Source organism: Artibeus jamaicensis, unplaced genomic scaffold, assembly GCF_021234435.1.
Source record: "Artibeus jamaicensis isolate MK-2021 breed Jamaican fruit bat unplaced genomic scaffold, CSHL_Jam_final contig_519, whole genome shotgun sequence".
Taxonomy (NCBI): domain Eukaryota; kingdom Metazoa; phylum Chordata; class Mammalia; order Chiroptera; family Phyllostomidae; genus Artibeus; species Artibeus jamaicensis.
This window is the reverse complement of record NW_026521871.1, coordinates 29,655,414-29,679,761: the sequence shown is the minus strand read 5'-3', so window position 1 is coordinate 29,679,761 and position 24,348 is coordinate 29,655,414. Positions and strand designations below refer to the sequence as shown.

Sequence of the window (24,348 nt, the reverse complement as noted above, 5' to 3'; positions counted from 1 at the left end):
CCTTAAAACTTCCTGATGCCAGAGGAGAGTAGAAAAGGGACAAAACACCTTCCTCTACAGAAATAGAAATGTTCGGCAAGGTTTGTTTTCTTTGTTCTTTTGATCGGCAAAGCCGGTGTGCTGCTCTTGTTTGCTGGCCTAACAAAAATGAAATCCAGGCTGGCACCGGACAGCCTTCCACTCTCCTGCCAAATGCTGAATCAACAGTCCCGTTTCTGCAACAGTTGCTTTAATGAGCCCAGACAGTTTCTGTGCGTGTCCCAGCCTGGGTCACAAAGAGGAAAGAGGGATAACAGAAGTCAGAGTGGTACAGAAGGGAAATTAGTGCTCTGAAGGCTATTCGGATCGGTATCAGATCAGTTCCTCAGGGAGGCAGAACTGGAATTATTCGCTTCCTGCTCCATGTTTTGCAGTTATTTCACTTGTTATTATAAAAATTAATGTTATGTAAAATCTTCGCCCTTCTCATTCAAAAGACTGCATTCAACTATTCTCAATAAATCCTTTGGCCATCTTCGTAACCTCTTTGGAAATGTTGATTTATTAATTCTTAAGATTGTGGTGACTCTACGCCACAAGTATAGTCAGGTTTTGATGCAAAATCAGATCAGCAGCCGCCAGTGCAGAGGCTTATTGGGGGTACGGGGGGCGCTACGTGGTTCACTCCAGCCCCTCTAAGAGCAGAGCTGAAGTTCAGCTCTCATAATCTAAGCCACTAGGGGCTTGAATGAGCTCCCAGGGCTATGAGTTAACAGTGATGCTTTGTAGTAAAGATTATGGCATTCTGAGCCCAAGGGGGTCAGACTTCCTTTTGGGACATTCAAGTCACCACCCTCTCCTGTCTGATTTGTGGATTTGGATTCACCATCTTCCTGGGAATCTGCAGTGGAAGAGATGTTTGCTACCATACTCACAAAGGGACTATAGCGAGGAATCGTTGGGTACCTTTTTCAACAAAAACCACTCTACCATTCTGAAACTGGATAATCAACATGCCACTCAAGTCAACTCGGATTCTTGCAAACAACATTAATCAGGGTGATTTTGTGATGAATGTTGGCTGAGTAACGGATGGACTGACTATGTACTGTTGATGGGTGACTGCCTTTTGGTCCTTTTCTAATGTGAAACTCTCCTTGAGTGAAGGTGAGAGAGTGATAAAAAGTGCAAAAAGAAAGAAATTAAAGCTGGACAAGAAGAGAGAGAGAGAGAAAAAAAATTGCACATGTTTGGAGAGAAAACCAGTTATCCTTGCTCATCCTTTGTTTGGATCATCTCCACCGTTAACTGTCCATATTGCAGTATGTCCATCTGCTTGCTTAAGTGTTGGGAGATTGTTCCAAATGTTGAGCTAACTTTCCCCCTTTTTCCAAGGCATCTTTTACCCAATGGAAGAACAGGTGAAGGAGTTACAGAGTGAGACTAAAGGAAACAAAAGGAAGAGTCAATAGCTTCCAGGACCTGATTTTTAAATCTCCTGATACCGTGTGGACTTGGACTCTGGGTACCAGTCAACTGATAATGTAATAAATACAAAGATGCAGCCATTTTACTTTAAAAAAAAAGACAACTTTGAAAATGTCCTCTTTACCAACTTCGACCTTACGCAGTTTAATTTGTTGATTTTGTATTATTTTGCAGTTTCACTTCCCCCTTGTCATTTATTTGATTTCACTAGAAACAGACTATTTACGTTCCATTTCTGTTACTCCTACTTTAGGCCACAAATGGGGCTGGAACTGAGGGAGACTGGAGATGGGGGTAAGTCATATTTTCTGTTATTTGAAATTATAAACACAACATTTCCGAGGAGTTAATTTATCTATATATTATATTTTAATAAAAATGTAATGGAGTATTATAAAATTGATGTTGATAAGAATAAAACACAAGTTGAAGTCCTTCCATGTTATTTTGTGAAAAGGCACTAAAAACAAAGTATGATTTGCACTATTTGTTTTTCCCTCCTTTAAAAATCTGTAATAAAAGCTTTTAGTAGCATTATGACCAGAGGTGACTCCTGAGTGACCAAGGACAGAGGAAATCATGGCTACTAGAGTTTGTGGGTTATAAATGAAGTGTAAGTAGTTTAGACCAGGGACTCTGAAACCCAAAAGACCTGGTTTGGGCGCTTCTGTGGCTTTCTAGTGATAAGACATCGGGAAAGCTAAATACCTTCTCTAAGGCCTTGGGTTTCTCACCTCTGAAACAGGGATGATAACGATGTGATAGGGATGTGATAAAGATTCGATGAGGCAACACATTCGAGTCCATACACAGAGTAACAGCACAAAGTGCTCAGTAAATGACAGACATGAGCCAGGATGATCTATGACATGATATTTCTTTGAAAACTGGTAAAAAATTATTCAGAATTTTAGGTTAACTAGACCATCTTCTCCTTGTCTATTTGGGATAGTATACAAAACCTGAATAACAAATTAATAACTTTTTTTTGTAAAGTGTTAAATAATGATTTACGTTTTGCTTGTTTCAAAACTAAGGCATTTTTGCCCTGGCTGGTGTGGCTCGGTGGATTGAGCCCAGGCCTGTGGATTAAAAGGTTGATAGTTCGATTGTCTGTCAGGGCACAGGCCTGGGTTTCAGGCCAGGTTCCCAGCTGGAGGTGTGAGAGAGGCAACAGATCAATGCTTCTCTCCCTCACTTTCTCTCTCCTTTCCCCTCTCTCTAGAAATAAATAAATAAAGTCTATTTCAAAACTACCCCCAAATATAGGCATTATTATGGTTCACATAAAAAAAAGCAACTAAGGCATGATGTAGCCATAATCTATTTGAATTTCTTACTGCATTATTCACTAGAGACATTTTGCAAAACCTGGCCTTATTCATGTTATAGAACAATTTGCTGACAGACATTTAAATTCAGGAGTGGAAAAACTACCTCATTTTAATATTTGTAGATAAACTGTCTGCTCAGCATATATAAACATAGAAATAAAAATAATGACACATTTTGGGCATGAACTATATTACAATTTTTCATAAGAATATTCAGATATGGTTGTTGAGAATGAACACTTGACCTTCCTCCCTTATGGTAGTAACAGATAGTCTAAAACTCTGTTTACTTTGCCAGGGTTAGTCCAAGGAAACTCAATCACAGGATTACACAAACCAGCTGGAGATCCTGAGAACAACCACAGTGAAAACACAGGTCACTGAGTGCTTAGCAGGCAGGCGCCCCACCTAAATTATTTTCACTTCTCACTACTCTCTCTCTCTCTCTCTCCAGGTAAGTACTCATAGCTTTAGTTTACAGATAAGGGAACAACGGTGCAAAGAGGTTAAGGGAATTGACTCTGATCCTTTTACCACCTTCTATTTCCCTCAAGTGCTGATGATTACGAATGTCTGAATGTAATCATTTCATAGCAGCTTGAAAATCTTCAAAATCCTCTATGGAAAAAAATATGTACAACTCTAAATTTCTCTAAAAGGGTTTGGGTTAACTAGCAAGAATATTTGAACTGGAAAGTCTTCCCCAACGTACCTCCTGCTGACAGAGGAGTATGGGGGCTGATTTCAGTAAGAGCAGAGGACACCGAGGCATTAGCCTTAATCTGTTAATATTTCAGTAATGGTTTTAAATTGTTACATCACAGGGCAGGTATTTCATTTTCCCTCTTGACCTAACTCCGAAAATATGGTGAAACTAGATAATTTCCTGTAATTAAATGAAAGCATTAAAAAAATCTCACCAGATAGGTTAATTGATTTTAGAGAGAGAGAGAGAGCCATCAACTGGCTACCTCTGGTACTCGCCTTGACTGGAGATTGAACTCACAACCCAGGTATGTGCCCTGACTGGGAATCGAACCCACAATCTTTCTGCTGTACAGGACAAAGTTCCAATGAACTGAGCCTCCCTGACAGGGCTCAATGCTTGTTTTTGTTAAGATAAAATATTATAAGTCCAAAGTCCTTTATTTATAAATAGCATTACATTTTTTAAAAAGCCATTTTCATTATTAATAATAATGAAGTCTATTAATGATAAAATTAGAGTTTCTGGGACAGGATTAAGTGGGCAGGGGAAACCAGGCTATTATTTGTTTTTAAAAATGTGGAAACTACAATACATATGAGTAGAAACATATGTATCTGTGTCAAGGGATCCTCATGTCATTTTTTGCTAGATGTTGCCAGTAATTTTAAGTCTATACAATGTATTAGTTGCGTGTAGAGAAACACACACACACAAAAAAAACTCAATATTTGTGGTGAGATAAACATGGAGAAAAACTACTGGAGACAAAAAAATAGACACATAAAAAATTAAAATGAAGTCGAATAGAGGATCCTGCGGGATCTGCAAGCTTCCCAACTCAACTGAAGAACATTTCCTGACCCTGTTGCTGCACGAAACTTGCTGCAGCTGCACCATCAGATAGAGACAGAGGGACCCGCATACAAGGCTCCACGTTTTCTAGTGACTCAGTTTCAAAAAGAAGCAGGTGAAGTGAATTTTAATAATGTGTTTTATTTAACCAAATATATATCCACATGGTATTTCGACATGTAATCTATATTTTAAAAGTTTAAGGCCCCATTTTACACTTTTTTCTACATTAAATCTAGTGTGCATTTTAACTTTATTTCAAGTGTTCAGTCGCCACATAGGATAGTGGCTAATGCATTGGAAACAGTTCAAATCTTGCTGAATTACGTAGCGTTCTTAGGGATTTATCCAGGAGCTGGGCATTGATGTAATTAGGTGAGCAAGGTCACAGCAACAGGGAGTTCGGTAGGCAGATGTTTATCTTGTGGGTTCCCTGAAATCTTAAGCCTTTCCTGTTTGTACAATAACTTATGCCACTGGTAATAGCTACTGCTATCTAAGACGCTGTGAAATATTATATCACATAATTTAGAAGGACATCTTCTGTGTTGTTCTCCTTAAGACTGTAAATTTGATATCTGTGCACTCTGGAAGTATCAGAAAAGCTAAGGCAAACTTGGATTTTGAATAGAAAGATATAACCAGAAAGAGAATTTTGTGGGTCCTGCCTTGTATTTGTTACTCTTTAAATAATGGGGTGGGGGGGGTGCATGGGACTGATTTAACAGAAGACCAGGGAAAGAGGAGACAAGCCCTCATATTCTGCCTGACTCTCGTGTTGAATTTTAGTAGTTTAAGAAGGATACTACAAACCTGGGCAACGTGGGCACTTGTCAGAAGCCTTGAAACCACATCCTGTAAGCAACATTTGAAAGCACCAGGAACGTGACTTTGGAAGATGAGTAGCTGTGGTTGGGGCGGTTAGAAGGACAAGCATAGGAGAGGGAATGAGATATTGTCTGTATTGGCAAACACTTAAAGGGATGTACAAGGGGGAAATAAAAAGAAAAAGACAAAACCAAAAAACGATTCATGAAAGAGAGGGCAAAGTGAATATAAAGAAAATTGTTCCTAAATTTGCAAAATGGAAAAAAAAAAAGGAAAGCAGTGAATCTTTCACTACAGGGAATGGATGGGGAAGGGCAGTTCATGATGCCTCAGGCTTCTTCCAACTCCCATAATCAATTTTCTCCGTCCCAGACACTGAGCAGAGAGGCAGTGTGTAGGTTTAATAGTTCACTGGCCTTGATGTTACAGGTCCTGTGAACTAAATCTCCACTCAACCATTAAAAGCTCCGTCACCTTGGGCAAGTCCCTTGGACTCTCTGGGTCTGCTTCATCTATGAAATAGAAATAATACACCCCACACCTACTTCTGGGATTATTGGAAGGCTTTGTAACCTGGAAGGAAAACACAGGTTTCTGTTTCCATGAGATAAGCCAAGAAAGCCCCTTAACTCAGCCCTCCTGTTTCTTTTTTCTTTTCTTTCTACTCTAGGGTTTTGTCTTCCCGCACCCAGCTATTCCTGGTACCACCCCTCCGTTGCACCTTATCTTTTGGCTGCAGGACAGGAAAGTCTACTGTAAATGCAGCCTTTTTCTACCCCAAGGGAGGGCAAAGGGTCAATAAAGTCCACAAAGCAAAGTCTGTAAGAACTGTTGTCTACACTTTTCATTCTGCAATCACTCTCAAAAAAACCACAAACCACCACGAGCCAACCACTGGAAAGGATTCCAAAGAAATCACAATTTCATGGCTGCTCTGCAGAACATCACACCCCTTATCAGAGACCTTTAATCCTCATAAAATAATGTAGCCATGCAAGCTATCCTATACTGTCATACTCTGAAGTTTGCAGCAGGCTTGAGAAGGGATAGTAAGAAGCTAGGGAAATTCCTTGGCAAGTGGCATAGGGAAACTGAGGCAGCTGAACACAATGTCTGAGTAATTCACAGCTGGGTGCAGATGGTCAACAAGACAAAAGTCCCAAGTGGGCAAAACTAGGGGAAAAAAAAAAGATCTAGCCCCCAGGGTCACCTTTCCTCCCTGGAGTTAACATGTAGGCCTCAATTGTATTTCAGCTCCAGGCCCCAAAAAGGCAGCAAAACTTGGTGCAGGAGGCCAGAACCAACTGCAATTATCAAGGACCCCTGCCCTGGCACTGACCAATCAGCAAAGACCACAACCCTAAAAGGACACACCTGAAAACCCTCCCCTGAGACCTCCCCTAAGATTCCTGCCTGCAAGAAAACTATAAAAGACTCAAGACAAATGACCCAGTGGTGCTCTTCCTCTGGGGAGCAACTCCTGCCATTTTCTTTCCCTTCTCTAAGGCAATGGGCAGCTGACAGCTGGTCCCAGGCTGATCCCCTGTGGCCAAGGCTCCCTTTGCTCTGACCTCCCAGTGCACTAAGGCAGCCCAGTCTAGGCTTGCCTGTTGCTTCCTCTACATGGATAAGCCCTTCCTTGTTTCCCTGTGTCCAGCTTTAATAAATGCTCCTCATAGAAATGTTTCCTACACAAAGTCAAGGAGCCACACACTGCAGCTGGCCCTAGGCAGACTCAGGGCCAGGCCCCTGTCCAGTAACATAATTACTTACTTTTGAGCTATTGTGTTTGGAGTGTAGGTCTGGGAGTGGACACTGAACTTCTTTAATTAAACCTTTACCCACAGGTAATATATAAGGTCCCCTCTTTTCTCTAACCAACTTCCCTCTCCCAGCTCCTAGATGTTCAGGGAGATGGTATCAAGGGCACAAATATGAAGTCAGATTGCTGGGGTTCAAACACCAAACCCACTACTATAGGGAGGAAGGTCATTTTACCTGCAAAACAAAAATGATTACGACTTCACAGATGAAAATTATGCTCTTGACACATGACCAGCAGACAATGAGTGGAGCTGTCATTGTACCTTTCTGGCACTGCCACCAGCAAAAGGCCACAGGCACCTCCCAAGCTTTGGTGTTTGCGACTGCTCGGACCAACCAATATTTAAACCCTTTTTAACTGTTGTTTTGGGAACCTTAAAAGCACGTGAATTTGTCATGAGCCTGCTGGGGGTCAATATGGCCAGACAGAATAGCAGGCTGAAGCTTCAGGCTCGCAGATGCTCTGTGGCACTTTAAATCAAGGGCTAGGCCGGAAAAATGCTCTAATACAGGACGTCAAAGGACTAAAAGTGCAAACGCTGAGCTGCCTCACCAACAGCGCTCGGGAGTCAGAGGCACCTGCCAAGGGGCGTAGCCCTCCGTCTCAGGCCCAGGGGCGTGTCCCTCTTGGCGTGCGCTGAGGGGCGTGTCTTCACAGGCCGTGCGTGGACTCCGGAAACCACGGTGGGCCTCGCCGTTCTGCGCATGTGTAACTGCTGATGGGGCTGGGTGGGCGGAACGGCGCAGCACGAAATTTCTGGGAAAAGGCGAATGGGACAGGGAGGGTGGGGAAATGCACGAGAGGGGGCGGGGCAAAAGGAGGAAGAGTTGAGATCAGCTGACCGGGTCTCGTGACAGCCTAGGCGGGGGCGACGCAGGCGTAGTGGAGCGCGGTCGCTCAAAGCCTGAACGAAGATGGCGGCCTCCAGAGTGAGCCTCTAAGAGGCAGTGGGAGGAGGCGGAGGGGGCGGGGAGGCAGCGTCGCCGCGGCACAAGGAACCCGCGGCAGCGGAGCTTCAGAGCCCCGGCGGGGAAAAGGGGAAGTGAGGGGGAGGAGGCCGGAGATCGCCTCATCCCACTCTGGCTGCAGAGCCGGTGGCGGGAGGAGCTCGGGCTGGAGCCTCTCCAGCCTCCTGCAAGGTAAACCACTCTGAGCACCAGACTCTTGCTTTACCTCCTTCCCATGCCGCGGGGACTCGGGGGGCTAAGGGCAGGGAAAACGAGGAATGGTGTCTTGGCGGCCGCAGTCTCCGGCTGCTAAGGAAAGCAGTTACCCTCCCCCCAAGCTACAGATCTAGTTCCTCCTGTAGGACCCCCTCAACCTCTCCCGGGTCCTACGGATATTGGCCCTGGGCGCTCCCTTGTTCAGACCTATCTCGCTTTTTGTTTTCTACCCACCACGGCTCCTCTCCGCTGCACATCCTTACCCCACACACCCCGTATTCCCCCTGGGCTCCGCCCTCGGGACTCCCAGCCTCCTACCTAGTCTTAGCGCTCTTTCTGATGGATACTGGCAACTCTTGTTTTCTTGGGTCAGCGGCCCTTCTTCTCTCCCCACGTCCCGCATATACTTTGACTTTGTTTAGTTTTGTTAGGAAATGGGGAGCACCCATGTTGTTTCCTCTCCAGTCTCCTCCTTTTCCAAAGTCAAGTTTTCCCCCAAGGCTTTCCCGTTCTGCACAGTAGTCTACGCGCCGTGGCCTTTTCTCTGCCTCTGTGATTTTGTTTCTGAATACGGCCTTTGGGGTGGGTAGGTAACGTAGGATTTAGACGCTGTTAAACGCAGGTTTGGATTTGGTACACTTACGGAGAATGCCTTCCCTTGAGTTGTCTCGTTATTCTGGGGTGTTTGGTTAACCACTCTTGTCTTGAGATTGTTTCCTTTATCCGTTGCCTAGCCGGGGGGTGAGGGAAGATAAATTTTAAAATGACCCCCTGATGTGGACACAGTCTCCTAAAGTAATGATTTGCCTCCTCTGCTTTCCCTTTGACCCCGCCCTGATTCCCCTCAAAAAAGGACCTCCATCTAATACTGTCACCTGTGTTATTTTGAGCCTCCTGGAGTGTAGTGTCTTCGGAAAAAAGTAAAGTTTTATTGTTTCTCCAGGATCTGCCCCAGTGATTTCGTCTTCCTTGCTGTATTTCTTACTTTATGGCTCTGATTTCTAGATTGAAAGTACTGTTTGTAGAGTTTGAGGAAATGATTCACAGCGGTCTTGCTTTGTAGGGTACTACCAGTATTCTGTGAGTTTGTGGGAATGTGAAACAGGACTTGCCTTAAAAAAGAAAGGAAATTTAGAAAACAACTTGTCAAAAATTTGATATTCTAAAAAGACTTGGTTTCACTATTCCTTGGTTTGGGAGTTCTTTATTCTTTGACTTAATTTAACATATAACAGAAAACCTTGTTAGCATTTTAAAGGTACTGTGAAACTGCTTAAGTGGCTAGATCTCAAACTTATATTTTGCTATTAATATCAAAATGGAACATAAAACCTTGCTTAGATATTACAGTATACTCCTAGTTTGGAAAAAGGAAGTGGAACATACCAAGAGAGGAAAAGAGGAGTCAGAACTTATTAAGAGAAATGTGAAGAACCTTTATAGTCCAGTTCTTGGAAAGCACCACCATTTGTGTTCTACTGGAAAGCAATGGATATCCTCTTTTTCTAAAGTGGCGGTAATAAGTAAATGGTCCCCAAAATATGAATGTTATCAGTGAAAAAGGTATGGAATCATGAAAAGTATGAGATTTGTAAGAATTTAACATCCACAAATAAATAGAAGTTGGTTTTCTAGGTAACTAAACAATTTGTAAAAAGGTTGGTAGTTCAGTCTGGTTCTCAATAGATACTAAATTATGGTCGAAACAAAAAGGATCTGTTCTGCCCTGGCGGGGGTGGCTCAGTGGATTGAGTCCCCGCCTGCAAACCAAAGGGGTTGCTGGTTTGATTCCCAGTCAGTGCATATGCCTGGGTTGTGGGCCAGGTCCCCAGTAGGAGGCAGGTGAGACTTGACCACACAGTGATGTTTCTCTCCCTCTTTTCTTCCCTCTAAAAATAAATAAAGTCTTAAAAATAAATAAAGAGGATTTGTTCTAAGTAATTTGGCTCCATTCCTCAACCATCTCTATTTACACAAGTGAATTTAAGGTTCCCATTGCACATAACTTTTCATGTGCATCCCTAATTGAAGTGCTTAAAATTAGTAATATACAGGCATACCTCTTTTTACTACACTTCGCTTAATTGTGCTTTGCAGATGTGGTGTTTTTTTTACAGATAGAAGGCAAGATCCTCCACCAGCAAAAAGATTACTACTCACACACGTTATTGTGATACTTGATTGATTGATTTGGTCTGGAACCAAACCTGCAGTATGCCCAAGTTATGCCTGTAGAAGCAAGGCTATGCATATAAACTGTAGCAAAAATTTGGTTGCTACTAATAGTTTTAGGCCTAAATGTTGACTGTGATGTTTAGAAGTTATTAAAGGCGAGTTGTTTTGAAAGAGATTTCTTTAAGTCAGTGCTTCTCTATTTTATCAGACCCAGTCAAAGCCTCATTTTTATTCCAAGTAATTTGTAACACCTCTTCTACTACCCTGAAAGAGTTTAGAAATAATATAACCACTGGTTTTGGCCCTGGGACAAAAAGAAGCTTTGCTGCCACTGTTAAAACAAAAAGAATTGGACTGAGTTCAAATTCATAACCTTTTTTTCTTTGAAAATTTTTAATGAGTTGAGACCACAGAACAAACCACTGGCCCAAAATTTAAGGAGAGAAAGAGGACATGAATTCACATTCACCTTCATTAGACACAGCTGGACACTGGTAAGATGTCATCTAGAATAGATGACAAAGTGGTGAAGGATCAGTGTACCTCCTTCCAAATCTCTTTATCCACAAACCTCACTGGATATTGGAAAGGGTCACGGGGAGTATCTGTTCTGGTGCTGACATAGAGGAGAGGAATAGCAGCAAAGCTTTCAGGAGGGACAAAAACTCTTTGATACTTCTCTGTCTCTTCTGTGGAACAAAAATCTTAACCTGTTGAGAGAAGGGCTTCTCTGCTGGCCCTTTGGTGAGCTTTCATTGCACTGGGGGGAGTCGAAAGAAGAGGGAAAAATCTTCTGGCCCCAAACTGCAGCCAGGGGAATCAGCTCTGAGATCCAGGTACATAGAGTGAGCCTAAGACTGAATGTTATTTATAGAACAACAGAGACTGTACCCCCAGTTCTCTGCCACCAGGAAGGGTTGAATAACAAGTAACTGCAGAATACTACTAGGAGCAGAACAAGATTGTGCACAGAGGCACAGCACAAAGAATCAAACAGACATTGCTTTAGTAATCCAACCCCCACAGGAGCCACAGCTATTGTCCAGGTATTTGAAGCCTGTGGTACACTGCGGATAACCATAGCAACAGCAAATCATAAACCAGCACTACTAAATAGATTGCACTAAAGACCTAGCAGAGAAAAGGTGTGCCAATTTCCAGTCACAAAAATTGTTTACCTTAGTCTCTCCTGTCCTATGCAACATTTCAACTTTCAACCAAAAGTTACAAGGCATGCAAGAGGCAAAAAAAATTCAGAAAAGAGCAGTTATCAGAACTACCACTTGATTAACATAGATGGTATTTATCTGATAGGGAATATTAAAATGACTATAATTAATATGTTAAGTGGGGGTGTCCAACCTTCTGGTGTCTCTGGGCCACACCTTAAATACATAAACACTAATGAAAACTGATAAGCAAAAAAATGGTTTTAGGTAAATTTACAGTTTTGTGTTGGGTTGCACTCATATCCATCCTGGGCCATGGGTTGGATACTCCTGTAAGGTATGAACAGAAAAGTGGAAAATGTTCAAAATTAGATGGGTGATTTCATCTGAGAGATGGAAGCTAACAACCAGCCAAAAGGAAATGTTAGAAACTTCATTACACTGTAGAGAGGCAGAAAACCTTTGTCTCAGTAGATTTGAACATCCAAGGAAAGAATCAGTGAACACTAGATGTCAGTAGAAAGTACCCAGCTAAAACAAACAAAAACGTTTTAAAGAACAAAATCCAAGAGCTTGGGGGTATTATCAAATATTTATATATATATATATATATATATATATATATATATATATATATATATATATATATATATATGAAATTCCATAGGAATATAGAGAAGAAATATTGAAATATGTGAGGCAGTAATACAGAATTTTCTAAAATTAATGTCAGGCATCAAATCACAGGTCCAAAAAACTTCAAAAACACTAAGCAGGATAAATACTCAGCCCCCCAGAACGCAAACGAAACACACCTGGGTATATTCAAACTGATGTAAACACAGGACAAAGAATATCTTGAAGATAGCCAAAGAAAAGAGAAACGTTAAATACAGAGGAGCAAAGATAAAAGTTACAGCAAAGAAACCATGCAAGCAAGGAGATAATTAAAAGGTAACTTTAAATACTGAAAGGAAAACAGCAAAAATACCTTTTAAAACTGAGGACAAAATATAGACACTTAAATAAAAGCCAAGAGAACTCAGAGTATAATCTCTAATTTACACGATTGGTGCATTCCTGGGAGAGTATGTGCATGAACTGGAAAAAATACTTTGTGGTTTACATTTTATATAGCATTAAATTTGGGGATTACTTAATTATAAATAGGTTTTTATCTATGTGAGTGACCACTTAGATGTTTGAAAGTTGAGAACAATTGTTCAATTCATATTGTCTTTTACATTGAGGGATATCCAGCGCCATTCACTAAATACTAGTAGTGTTTCTAGTAATAGTGTCACACATTTTTTAGCACATTTTTCTGCATCAGTGATGTTCACCTACTCAGCCCCTGCCAATCATATTTCTTAATCATGATTTTTAATCAGAGGAATTCCTTTGAGAGTCAGAATTAAGGGATGTCTTTGTCCCAAGTAACTTAAGCCGATACAGTTGTGATCATTTTTGGTAACTTAAGACAGTTACCTGTGCAAAGGTACATTTAAGTGGGGCTTCATTCAGTAAAGATAAGTATTTAATTTGCTGGTAGTTCTTTTAAGATGCTTTTAACTTTATTCAATAGGCTGCTTATTTCAGTTTTGCTTGTACTTTTATGGGCTGTCTGTGAAGAGAATGATCTCTGAAACAACAGTCTAAATCAGTGGGACTTTGTAGTCTCAGCACTGGAAGTTGCCCTCAGAAGTGGACCACACTGGGTGAGCGCCGGTCACACATTTAGCACGTGCCCATCGGCAGTATCTCTTTGCAACTCGTCAGTAAGAATTTGGTCTTATGATGAACAGACTGAAAACAGAATCCCTAAAGCAATCCGAAATAATTGTTTTGATGTTCTGATTTTGCCAGGCAGAGTTAGACACAATTGATAAGGTTATAAATGTAGGAGACTTTTTCTAATATTCAGTAAATTGTATACTAATTATATTAAAATGGAAGTTTTTACACATGGATTTCAGACGTGTATTCTTTAGTCACTTAGTGCTACGAGGTGTCCCTCTTCCTCAGATTTCTAGTCAAGATACGGAGTGTATTTTGGGTGTTTATCGAATTGTAAAATATATAAGTCATTCTCCCCCAGCCCCTCTGCAAGCCTTTGTCCCGCCTGTGGCCTATGGGCTGCATGCAGTAAGGATGGATGTGGATGTGGCCCAACACAAAATCGTAAGTTTATGTAAAACATGATGGGATTACTTTGGTGATTACGTGTTGCAATCAATGTATTTAATGTGTAGCCCAAGACAGCTCTTCTTCCAGTGTGGTACAGAGACACCAAAAAGTTGGACACCTGGGTTTAATTGTTAAAATGGGATTCTCCTTTTTTTTTTTTTTTAAGTTAACTGATAGATAGGACTGTTCTGTAAACTGTGAAGCACTATGGCAGAGTTAAGAATAATAGGGCTATTTTGGAGCCAAACAAGAAACCTGCATGTTGCTAGTTTGTATTGGGTGAAAGGGAAATTTTAACAGTTTGAACTCCTGTCTTTTACTTAAGTATAAAGTGAACAATGGTTGGATATCAGGATGCTTAGTGTAAAACTTTATGATGTATTTGTCATATGCTTAAGAAATTTTGTCCCCCACTGTGTGTTTACTATAGCGATAGAAGAAGAGCTACACATTTAAATGTAGTAATTGAAAATCTCTTACCCGATAGGGTCTATTGACCATAATGGAGCAAGGTTATGAAGTGGTTGTTTGTGAGCTGATGAGTTTGTTGAACTAGCACAGTTCGTTCTTGCCTAAGTCAAGTTAGCTTCAAAAATGAAATGAAATGGAAATTAGGGTTAAAATGTTTCAAGAATGAGTACAAACAAAAATATGTAAATTATTAGTAGCATTGATTTTAGATTTGCTTAAGTGGAAACACTTCTTAGGTTTATTTCAGGTGAATATTTCAAGGCATTTTTAAGTTCTGGGAAGGAAAGAGTTATAATCATGCTTCTTGGAAACATGTTAATTTTGCTTTACAAATAGGAATTACTCCCTCAAATGAAATCAGCATCCATATGATTAAAATATGAAGAAACAGTATCTTGTAAAATATTTGATTTATATTGAATAGATAAGGTGGACAAAATTAATTGCTATGGTATATATGCTCATCCCTCTTCCCATTAAGATACTGTCAAGAGTGTTCAGCCCTGGCAGGTGTGGCTCAGTGGACTAAGTGCCTGCCTGCAAACTGAGGGGGTGGCAGTTGGATTCCCAGGCAGGGCACAAGCTTGGGTTGCGGGCCAGGTCCTCAGTTGGGGGCATGTGAGAGGTATTTGACTGATGTTTCTCTCTCCCTCTCCCTTCCTTCCTCTAAATGAAAGTGTTCAGATTTAGCTTTTGAATTTCCGTTGCCTTTTAATTTTATGAATATGTTTTCAGTTTCTAACTGGAAAAGAATAGATTTTAAAAAAGGAATGGAGGGGGGAATCTTGGTGATTTTGTCCTACCCCATGGTGTTAGAAGTATTTTTAAAAGTATTTTGATATGATAGTGCAAACATCTCAGTATTATAACTTCTAAGTGATTATTTAGAGATACGATTGTCGGCTTAAATTTGATGTCCCACTGGCTTTCTCGCTAACAGCACTGTGTTTGGAGGTACAGGGTTCTTCCAAAGAGCTGAGATCGGATGGACTGAAACCTTACCGTGTGATCCCCTTTATAGGTCTTTAATGTAGGTTATCATACACATGGCACATACTGCGTTGTTTATTTAGAAGGAAGTGCTCTTGCCTATACTTGAGTTATATATTAAACATGAAGCTGAAAAATTTAAAAAGAAGGTTAAAGTTTATAATACTTTTCCTGCACACACAGCACATTCTATCTAAGTTGGTGTAGATGTAGCTTTTTAATCTGGGTAAAAATTAATGTTCTGTTAACCATTTTTATTTTTTTACCTTTTATTTGAAACTGAACTAACCTGGTGATATGATTCACTCAGATTTTGAATCCAGTCACAAATAAAAAAAGTAAGTCTTTAAGGAGCCAGTAATAAAGAGTCCTCTCCTTAGTTATTACTCAAAATTAATCACACAAAGGATTAGCTTTTGTCGTAGCGATGATTGGCCCCCACCCCTGCAGTAGGATATTCCTATATGAGGAAGGAGTAAGTTCATAGGCATAAATTAGTTCCTATCATATGAATACTTACTGTATTTTCAGATGTAGTTTTATAATGTAGCAGAAAAAGTGTTTCTATTGTAGGAGAGTTAGGTCAGAAAATAAAGGCAAAGGTGGTTTTCCCAAAAATTAAGTGTTTTCACCTAGAGCCAGGCTAAAAGAACTTCACGTTAGACACCCACCCATATACTTGCCTCCAAAAGTTTCACATTAACATTTTACTATACTGGCTTTAATGCAGATTTGTCTATCTTTCTGTCCATCTTAGTTTTTGATGCATTTCCAGACAAACTTGTATTTTTAATTCATTACTTGAGAGCAGAGTTAATGATGAGTTTATTCTTTCATCTGTGGATTCTGAGTGGAAGAATTAGTATCATATCTGCTCTTAGGAAGTTTTCTCAATTTGTGTGAAAATCGGTTTCAGTTGGTCATGCAGAAGACTTGGTTTAAAGCATATATCCTTCATTAATGCCATTTTTCTTCATTCATTCACTAATGTATTATTAATACACTCATTCATTCTTAGCTAAGCGAGTATTCTGTTCAAGTTTTTACTAACATAAGCCATGCACATACACTTAATTTTGCTCTGTGTGCAAATTCTTTTGCTTATAGCCCAGCTGTAACCTGTTTGGGTGCTGGTGGCATTGAGTCTCTTCATGTTGCATTTTGTTCAATTTGACGGAGGTGTCTGCTCAGTGGACTCTCAAATCCTGCAATTTTGTGTCAAAATCACAGCTTCTACAAGATCGTTCTCATTTTAACCATAAATCATCTTAAATGGATTGTCAGTTTTGCTGTCAGGCATAAATTAGGTAATGTGAGAACATAAGTGTTTCAAATCTTGAAGCAAAGGAATTCATTGAAAAAGGTGAATCTAGCCAAAATGCCGATATTGCCCTCAATTTGACTTTTTAACCCTTAGTATAGATCTCTCAAAAGGACAAACTGAGAAGTTACAAAAAGTTCTCTTGGTGTTGTGATGAAAACTGAAGCCGACTTGCAAAAAATTGGAGATATTTTCAATGTGATTTAGTTAAAATTGACATGTAAACTTGAGCTTTTCTCATCAAAAAGATGGGTGGGTCTTTGAGAATTCCAAGTGGGATACTTGTAGAAGTGAGGGCGATCAGTTCTAACTGTCATCTTGAATGATACATAGTCAGTACGAATATTCCTGTCCTACTATTCTGCATTTTTCTGATATTTGTGCATTGCCATTATCCAGTGAGTTAACTATGTCTGTAAGTGTCCTCATGGTGTGAAGAAGTTAATACAACTTCCAGACCAATTACCTTCATTAGATGAAATGACTATCACTAAGTGGTTGAGGTTTTATTGAGAATTTAAAATAGATAACATTTAGTAATTTAGAGAAGTTACTATCGTACCATTGGGAAGTAGGTCCCAGCCTCAGATTTCATTAATCTATTACTTTAAAAGTTCAGTGCTAATTAAAATAGTGTCTTTCTGTTGTTGAACTTTAAAGATTATTCTGAAATCACATATTAGTAGCAAATTTTCTGCCATCATGTATGTTTTGAACACTTTGTTTAAAATTTTTTTAAGTTTATCTATAGATGGAATTTTTTTGTTTGTTTTTATTTATTGATTTAGAGAGGAAAGGGGCAGGGAGAGAGGAACATTTAAACATTGACTTGTTGTTCCACTCATTTGTGCATTCATTGGTTGATTGTTGTATGTGTACTCACCTGGTATTGAACCTGCAACCTTGGTGTATCAGATGACACCCCAACTAGCTGAGCTACCTGGCCAGGGCAACAGATTGAAATATTTTAAAGTTTACTCTTAGATGGTTAAGTTTTTCAGCATTGGTGGCTTCACTTTTATTTTTATTTTTTGGCCTGTGTTGAGTACGGTAGTTTGTTTCACTGCTCGAAATTGTGGATTTCAGAGTTGTTTCCAACAAGTGCTTAATCGTATTTCCAGGGGAAGATAAATAATTGGAATTAGTTCTTAATTAAATCCAGGAATGTGCTGTGAAATAAGTCTCTAATTACATGGTCAGAATGCATTTATTTTGATTTCCTAAATTTGAGGGAAGGGGCTACAGTTTAGATGAAGTATATAGAATGTAGAGTTAACCAGGTTGAGTGCAAAGTCTGGTCTACCCACTTACCAGCTGTGCTGCCTTAGAGAAGTGAGTTAATTTCTCTGAGTCAGTTTTCTTGTCCGTCAACTGGGGTTAATCATACATGTGTCTTGTGTTGTTACGGAAATAAAATGAGGTAGATAAAAGTGTGGTAAATGCCTAACATAATCGTTAACATGTGATTAGTATTCAATACAAATTGCCAACCGGTTGCATAATTTCAGGAATGTCAGATTTTTTGGTTAGGGTCTCCTGGCCTTTCCAGTTTTAGGATAATCTTTACTGAGGGTTCAAAGTGAAAAAGGATTTGAACCTATTGCAGACACACATAATAGCATTGAACTACCCCATTATTTCTAAGGTTGAGTGGCTACTTAAGCAAGTATCTCCCTCTTCTCTACCTCTCAAAAATATATCCCCATTTAAATGTAACATGGCTGAAAGCAAACTTTTCAGTTTGAGGAGTAATTTTTCTACCAGGAATGGCACTTCCATTTACTAGCTTTTTTGAGTGGTTGTTACTCGATGAATAGCAAGCAACATCACTTGTTCCCTAAAACAATGCAGACAATTAACAGGGGTGCCTGATTTTGCCCATAGGAACTTCTATTTACTCTAGAAAATTGAAGTACTTTTAAAATTCTTTTTAAAAAGATTTTACATACTTTTTTAGAGAGGGGAAAGGGAGGGAGAGAAACATCAGTGTGTGATAGAACCATCAATCAGTTGCCTCTCACAAGCCCCCCAACCAAGTATCTGGCCTGCAGTGAGGGCATGTACCCTGACCAGGAATCAATCCGCTGAGCCACACCAGCCAGGGCTGAAGTACTTTTTAAATTCTACATTGTGTTTTTTCTGTCAGCATAGTGATCTGTGTTAGGAATACAGCATTTCATTTAACAGGCCAGGCAGTCAGTAGTTTTTACTTTGTGTGTGTGTGTGTGTGGTTAAGAACACTTAACATGAGATCTATCCTCTTAACAGATTTCCAAAGTGTACAGTATGGTATTGTTAGCTGCAGGCATAATGCTGTATAGCAGATCTCTTGAATGTATTCATCTTGCATATTCCCCATTTCTCCTTCACCCCAGGCCTTGGCAGCCGCCATTCTGCTCTCTGCTTCTGTAAGTTTAACAACTTTAGGTAATTCACATAGGTAGAATCACACACTAATTGTCCTTCCGTGAGTGGCTTATTTCCCTTAGCATAATGTCTGCAGGGTTCACCGATGATGTCACATATTGCAGGATTTCCTTCTTTTTCTAAGGATAAATGGTATTCCTTTGTGTGTGTGCGTATTCTTCATATATATATATATATATATATATATATATATATATGCATATACACATATATATTTTTTCCCATTATTCGTTCCCTGACGGACATTTAGGTTGTTTCCCCATCTTGGCTGTTAACGCACAACGCTGCCATGCATGTGGGGGTGCTGCCTCTTTGAGCTCTAATTTCAGTTCTGTTGGATAAATATCCAGGAGTTTGACTGCTAGCTCACAACTTTAATGCTGTTTTCCCTAGCACCTATACCACTTTGCATTCCCACCAACAGTATGCAAGGGTTCCTATTTCTCTACATCTTAACAGGTGAGAGGTGCTGTCTTGTGGTTCTGAGTTGCATTTCCCAGATGGTGACACTGAACATCTTTTTATGTACACTGTGGCCGATTTGTATGTCTTCTAGTAGTTAAATTTTATTTTAATGTGTTACGTCTTCTCTCCCTCTCTCTTATCTTTTGTAACCTAAGAACTCTCTGGAATTTGGTGCTTTCATCATGCCCAAGATAATAACTCTCTAAAAAGTTGTATACAAGCCTTCTTGATGTAAACTTGTACTAATTCTCCTCCTATAGGATCTGTTTGAGTTACATATTCCCCTAAATCAGTGATACATGTGAGGTCATTCTTTAGGGTTTTTTTTTTTTTTAAATTCTTAAACTTGCTTTGTTGTTGTGAGATTATTTTGCTTCTCTCCCCACCCCCCCCACCCTGCCCCCACCCCCCACTCAGCCATCCTCACCATCCATCCCTCGGGGTTTATTAGGCATCTCTTCCTTCTGGGTCATGCTCTTAAGTTCTTTGTGGCTATCATTTAAAGATCTTTATTATTTTCCTCTCACTTTCATTTTAATTTTGAAGTTTCTTACAACATTAGCCTTTCATTCTTCACTCAAACACATTTTCTTCCTTGTCCGTTTTCTCAGGTTAGGCCCTTAGTACAGAGTCAGTCTGATATCCTGAGTTACGGACTAGGATCCAGACTCCATCGTTTGATATGAGTCGTTCACCTTTTCTGTTTCCCTTTTTCTTCCATTGTTCCAGTCTTCTTTTTTAAAAGATTTTATTTGCTTTTAGAGAGCGGGGAAGGGAGGGAGAAAGAGTGGGAGAGAAACATCAATGCGTGAGAGATACAGTAATCGGTTGCCTCTCACACACCCCCAACTTGGGACCTGACTGCGAACCAAACCGGTGACCCTGTGGTTCTCAGGCCAGCACTCAGTCCACTGAGCCACACCAGCCAGGGCCCAGTCTTTAGTTATAGCATATAAGGGGAAAATATCTGTAGACCTATATTTTTCATTTTGTGGGCATATTCTCAGAGATCTGTATTTCATTTCAGCAATATCGTTTGCTTCAAATGATTGAAAAGGCAGGGATAATATTTTGCTGGTTAAATAAGTTTTGGTTGGCTTCCTGTGTCATCTTAGATACACAATCCAGAAAAAGAAGAGAGAGGGAGAGGAGACAAAACAACACACCAGTTGGCAGGACTATATTTAGCGGTCTCCATACATGCTTGGAGGAAGATGTCAGTTGGCTGTGAAAAGAAATTTCTTTTCTGATAACAATAAAGGTTGCTCCAAACTTGCTGTTACTGTGGTTCTCTTATTATTCCTCACTCTGTGAATTGATGCTTTTCCAGAAAGCGTGACAAAACCTTATTTGAGAGAACCTCTTAGAACATGAGGTTTGAAGTGGACATCAGAATTTCCCGTGGGACTGCTGCAGGTCATTGTCACTTGGATCCTGACCGAGCACCTGTTTTGTGCCAGGCGCTCTTGTGGGCTCTGGAGGGGTGTGTCCACGCTTAACAGACAAAAATCCTCCTTCTGGTTATTCTAGTAGGGTTAGATGAATAAAAAATACAGTAAATTGCACATTAAACTATGAATGAAAGGTGCCATGGAGGAAAAATTAGCGGGAGTCAGGGAGTAGAGAGGAAAGAATGAGGAGGGTAGTTACCATTTGAAACAAGGTAATTAGGGTAGGCCTCATTGTGAAGGTGACACTGAACACAGGTTTGAGGTGAAGATGTGAGCCACGTAGGTATCCAGGAGAAGAGCATTCTACGTAGAGTACAGAAGTCTTCGCTAATTTGCTAATGCAAAAATAAGTAAGAGGAATGAAGAAAGTGTTTCAAAGCAGAGGTGTCTTTAGCCCTGGCTGGTGTGGCTCAGTGGATTGAGCGCCAACCTGAAAACGGAAGGGTCTCTGGTTCGATTCCTAGTCAGGACACATGCCAGGGTTTTGGGTCAGGTACCCAGTTGGGGTCATTTGAGAGGCAACTGATTGATGTATCCTCCCTCCCTCCCTCCCTCCCCCTCTCTCTGAAAATAAATGACATCTTTTAAAAAATACTAAACAGAAAAAAAACAGGTGTCTTTTAAAGTGTTTTTACCACTCAGGTTTATACCCAGAGAAAGGAAAACATGTTCACACAAACCAAATGTTGAGAGCAGTGTGATTGATAATAGCCAAACAGTAGAAGCAACACTAATTTTCATCAACTGATGAATGTATAAACAAGAGGCGGTATTAAATATATAATGGAAGGGAGTTAATCCATGCTGCAACAGCCTTGAAAATGTTATGCTAAGTGACAGATGCCAGTCCCAAAGACCACATACTGTACGATTCCATTTCTATGCCATGTCCATAATAGCAAAGTGGTAGTGACAGAAAGTGCATTAGGTTGCCAGGTGCTGGGAGTAAAGGGGATGGGGAGTGACTGCTTAGCAGAGTTTCTTTTTGGGGTGATGCAGATGTTCTAAAACTAGTGGTGTTCATTGTAGAACTCAGAACATACTAAAAACCCCTGAATTTTATACTTTAAGAGGGTGCATTTTATGGTGTGTGAATTGTTTGAAAAAGCTGTTACAAAAATGTTTTTGAAAGAAAATGATTGTATTCTATTTATGAAAGAATACTTGATGATTTAAAAAATTTGCATCAGTCTATGAAGGCATTTAAAAAAGCTTAATTGATTGTACCAGGAAAACAGTATGGAATTTTCTCAGAAAAATAAAAATCGACCTTCCTTTTGACCCAGCAATTCCACTGCTAGGATTATCCCCCAAGAATCCTAAAACATCAATTTCAAAGAACCTATGCACCACAATGTTCATAGCAGCAAAATTTACAATAGCCAAGAGTTGGAAGCAACCTAGGTGTCCATCAGTAAACGAATGGATCAAAAAATTGTGGTACATATACACAATGGAATTCTATGCAGCAGAGAGAAAGAAGGAGCTACTACCCTTTGCAACAACATGGATGGAACTGGAAAGCATTATGCTGAGTGAAATAGGCCAGGTGCTGAAAAACAAATACCATATGATCTCACCTTTGACAGGAAGCTAAACAACAAAACAAACAAGCAAGCAAAATAAAAACAAAGACACTGAAATAGAGAACAAGGGGGCAGCGACCAGAGGGGAGAGAGAAGGGAATTTAAGGGGAAAAATGGGGAGGGATTTTGAGGAACAAGTATGAAAGACACAGAGATGAGGACTGGGGGGGGGGAATGGGAGAGAGGGGGGGAGACCGGGTTGGGGGGGGGACTGGGATGGGAGAAATAGACAAAAATGTACTTGAAAAATAACTAAATAAAAATTAAAAAAAAAAGCTTAATTGAATCACAGTTCCAGCCATTCATTTTGCATTATTGATACTTTAGTATGAATCTTAAAATATTTTAGGGTGCATTTCTAATTATTGAGGGTAGGAAAAAATAGCCAAGTGACAAAAGAAATAAAAGGCCATATTCATTTAAACTTTTATTCATTATGAAGCAGATGATGTATTTTCAGAATTTATCATCAGTCTGTATTAGTAGCCAGTTCAAGCACTTTAATCTGTAAAATCTAAACTTATTTTTTTTATGAAATGAATGGGTTCTGGATTTTGTATTCTTCAGGGTTATGGCCAACAAACTCATCAGGTGATTGTAAGATATTGCACATAAACAGTCCTGTGCCTGAGGCTGGTGAGAAGCTCTCACCGTGGGCGACTCGGTACCCAGGTTTGCCCATCCTGACCTGTTCCACATACTGGTTAACCCGAGAAGCTCACTGACCAGACTGCTGTAAAAGTTCCTAAACGCACATTCTCCATTTCTCCATTTCTGTATGATCTCCATACAGTGGGATCATTGTGTAACCTTAGAAATCATTTTTAAATACTAAAGAATATTTAATTCCATGGGGAAAAGGTTAATACTCTGTGAAAATGGGGTAAGCAGTACAAATGACAATCTCAATTTTGTTTAAAAAAAAAACCACCTATTTTCCCTAAATAGAAGGAAGGCTAGAATAATCATGTTCGAATGCTAGGATGAAAGACTTATTTATGAACACTTGAAATTGTTTTGCTGTGGACATGCATTATTTTACTGTTATATGTAAGTTAAATCGTATTTGCCATAGGTTCCCTTTGAAGGGACAGCAGAACGGCTGGCACTCAGTAGGGCAGCAGAAACCTGTCAGATTGCTTTGACACTTGGCAGACATCTGCAGGTGCCCATTGTGTGTGAAGGCATCGTTTGGCAGTGGGAAGTTTAAGCATTCATTTACTTAGACGTTTTTTATTAGATTCTTTACACTGGGAATGTTGATAGAGGACAGTTCTTGTCCTCAGGACTCCCGGTGCGGTGGAGGTTAGCATCCCCAGTGTGGTGTGCTTACGTCTGTGGTAGAGGGGTGAAGAGACCGTTCCCCGCCATTTAAAACCTGTGGCACAGTAGGAAAAGTTGTGCCTTAAAATCAGTGCCGCACGGCAGGCTCTGAAAATGTGATGTGGGAGAATCAGGAAAAACTCTGAGGGTAGCACTGCACTGTAAATTCACCCATATTTTTATTTTCCAGGTTCTAGCACAAAATGAACGTAATCAGGGAAAATAAGGATTTGGCATGTTTCTACACAACCAAACATTCATGGAGGGGAAAGTAAGTATTTCTCTTGGTTATATTTTCCCGTGTTTGTATGAAGTATTACTGTAAATAATACTCTTTCAGGACCGTGAGTTGTACCACACAACTCAGTAATGCCATGCAGCCCTCTCTGAAAAGCATCTGTGCGTGTTTGGGATGAAATGCTACATTCAGAATAATTATTGGCCTTTTTTCTTTTGGCATTTCTGGTTTTCTGTGTCTGTCTTGGCAAGGAGTTTGGTAAAAACTAAAAATAACAATTAAAAGGAAAATAGAGGTTATACAGGGGTGACAGTGCCAACTTCACAACTTCGTTGTGCAGAGACTAGGCTGTGTGTGGGCAGCACAC

General features: G+C 40.1%; 1 protein-coding gene across 1 annotated transcript in view; it reads left to right on the top strand.

Annotated features, from left to right (window-relative positions):
• Positions 1-7,919: 7,919 nt before the first annotated feature.
• Positions 7,920-24,348, top strand: part of DNAJC13 (DnaJ heat shock protein family (Hsp40) member C13) — a 108,850-nt gene continuing 92,421 nt past the window's right edge. Inside the window, exons 1-2 of the mRNA XM_037143890.2 lie at positions 7,920-8,154; positions 23,934-24,014. Of these exons, the coding sequence (XP_036999785.2) occupies positions 23,947-24,014 (68 nt within the window). The 5' untranslated portion in view covers positions 7,920-8,154; positions 23,934-23,946. The remainder of the gene's footprint in view (positions 8,155-23,933; positions 24,015-24,348) is intronic.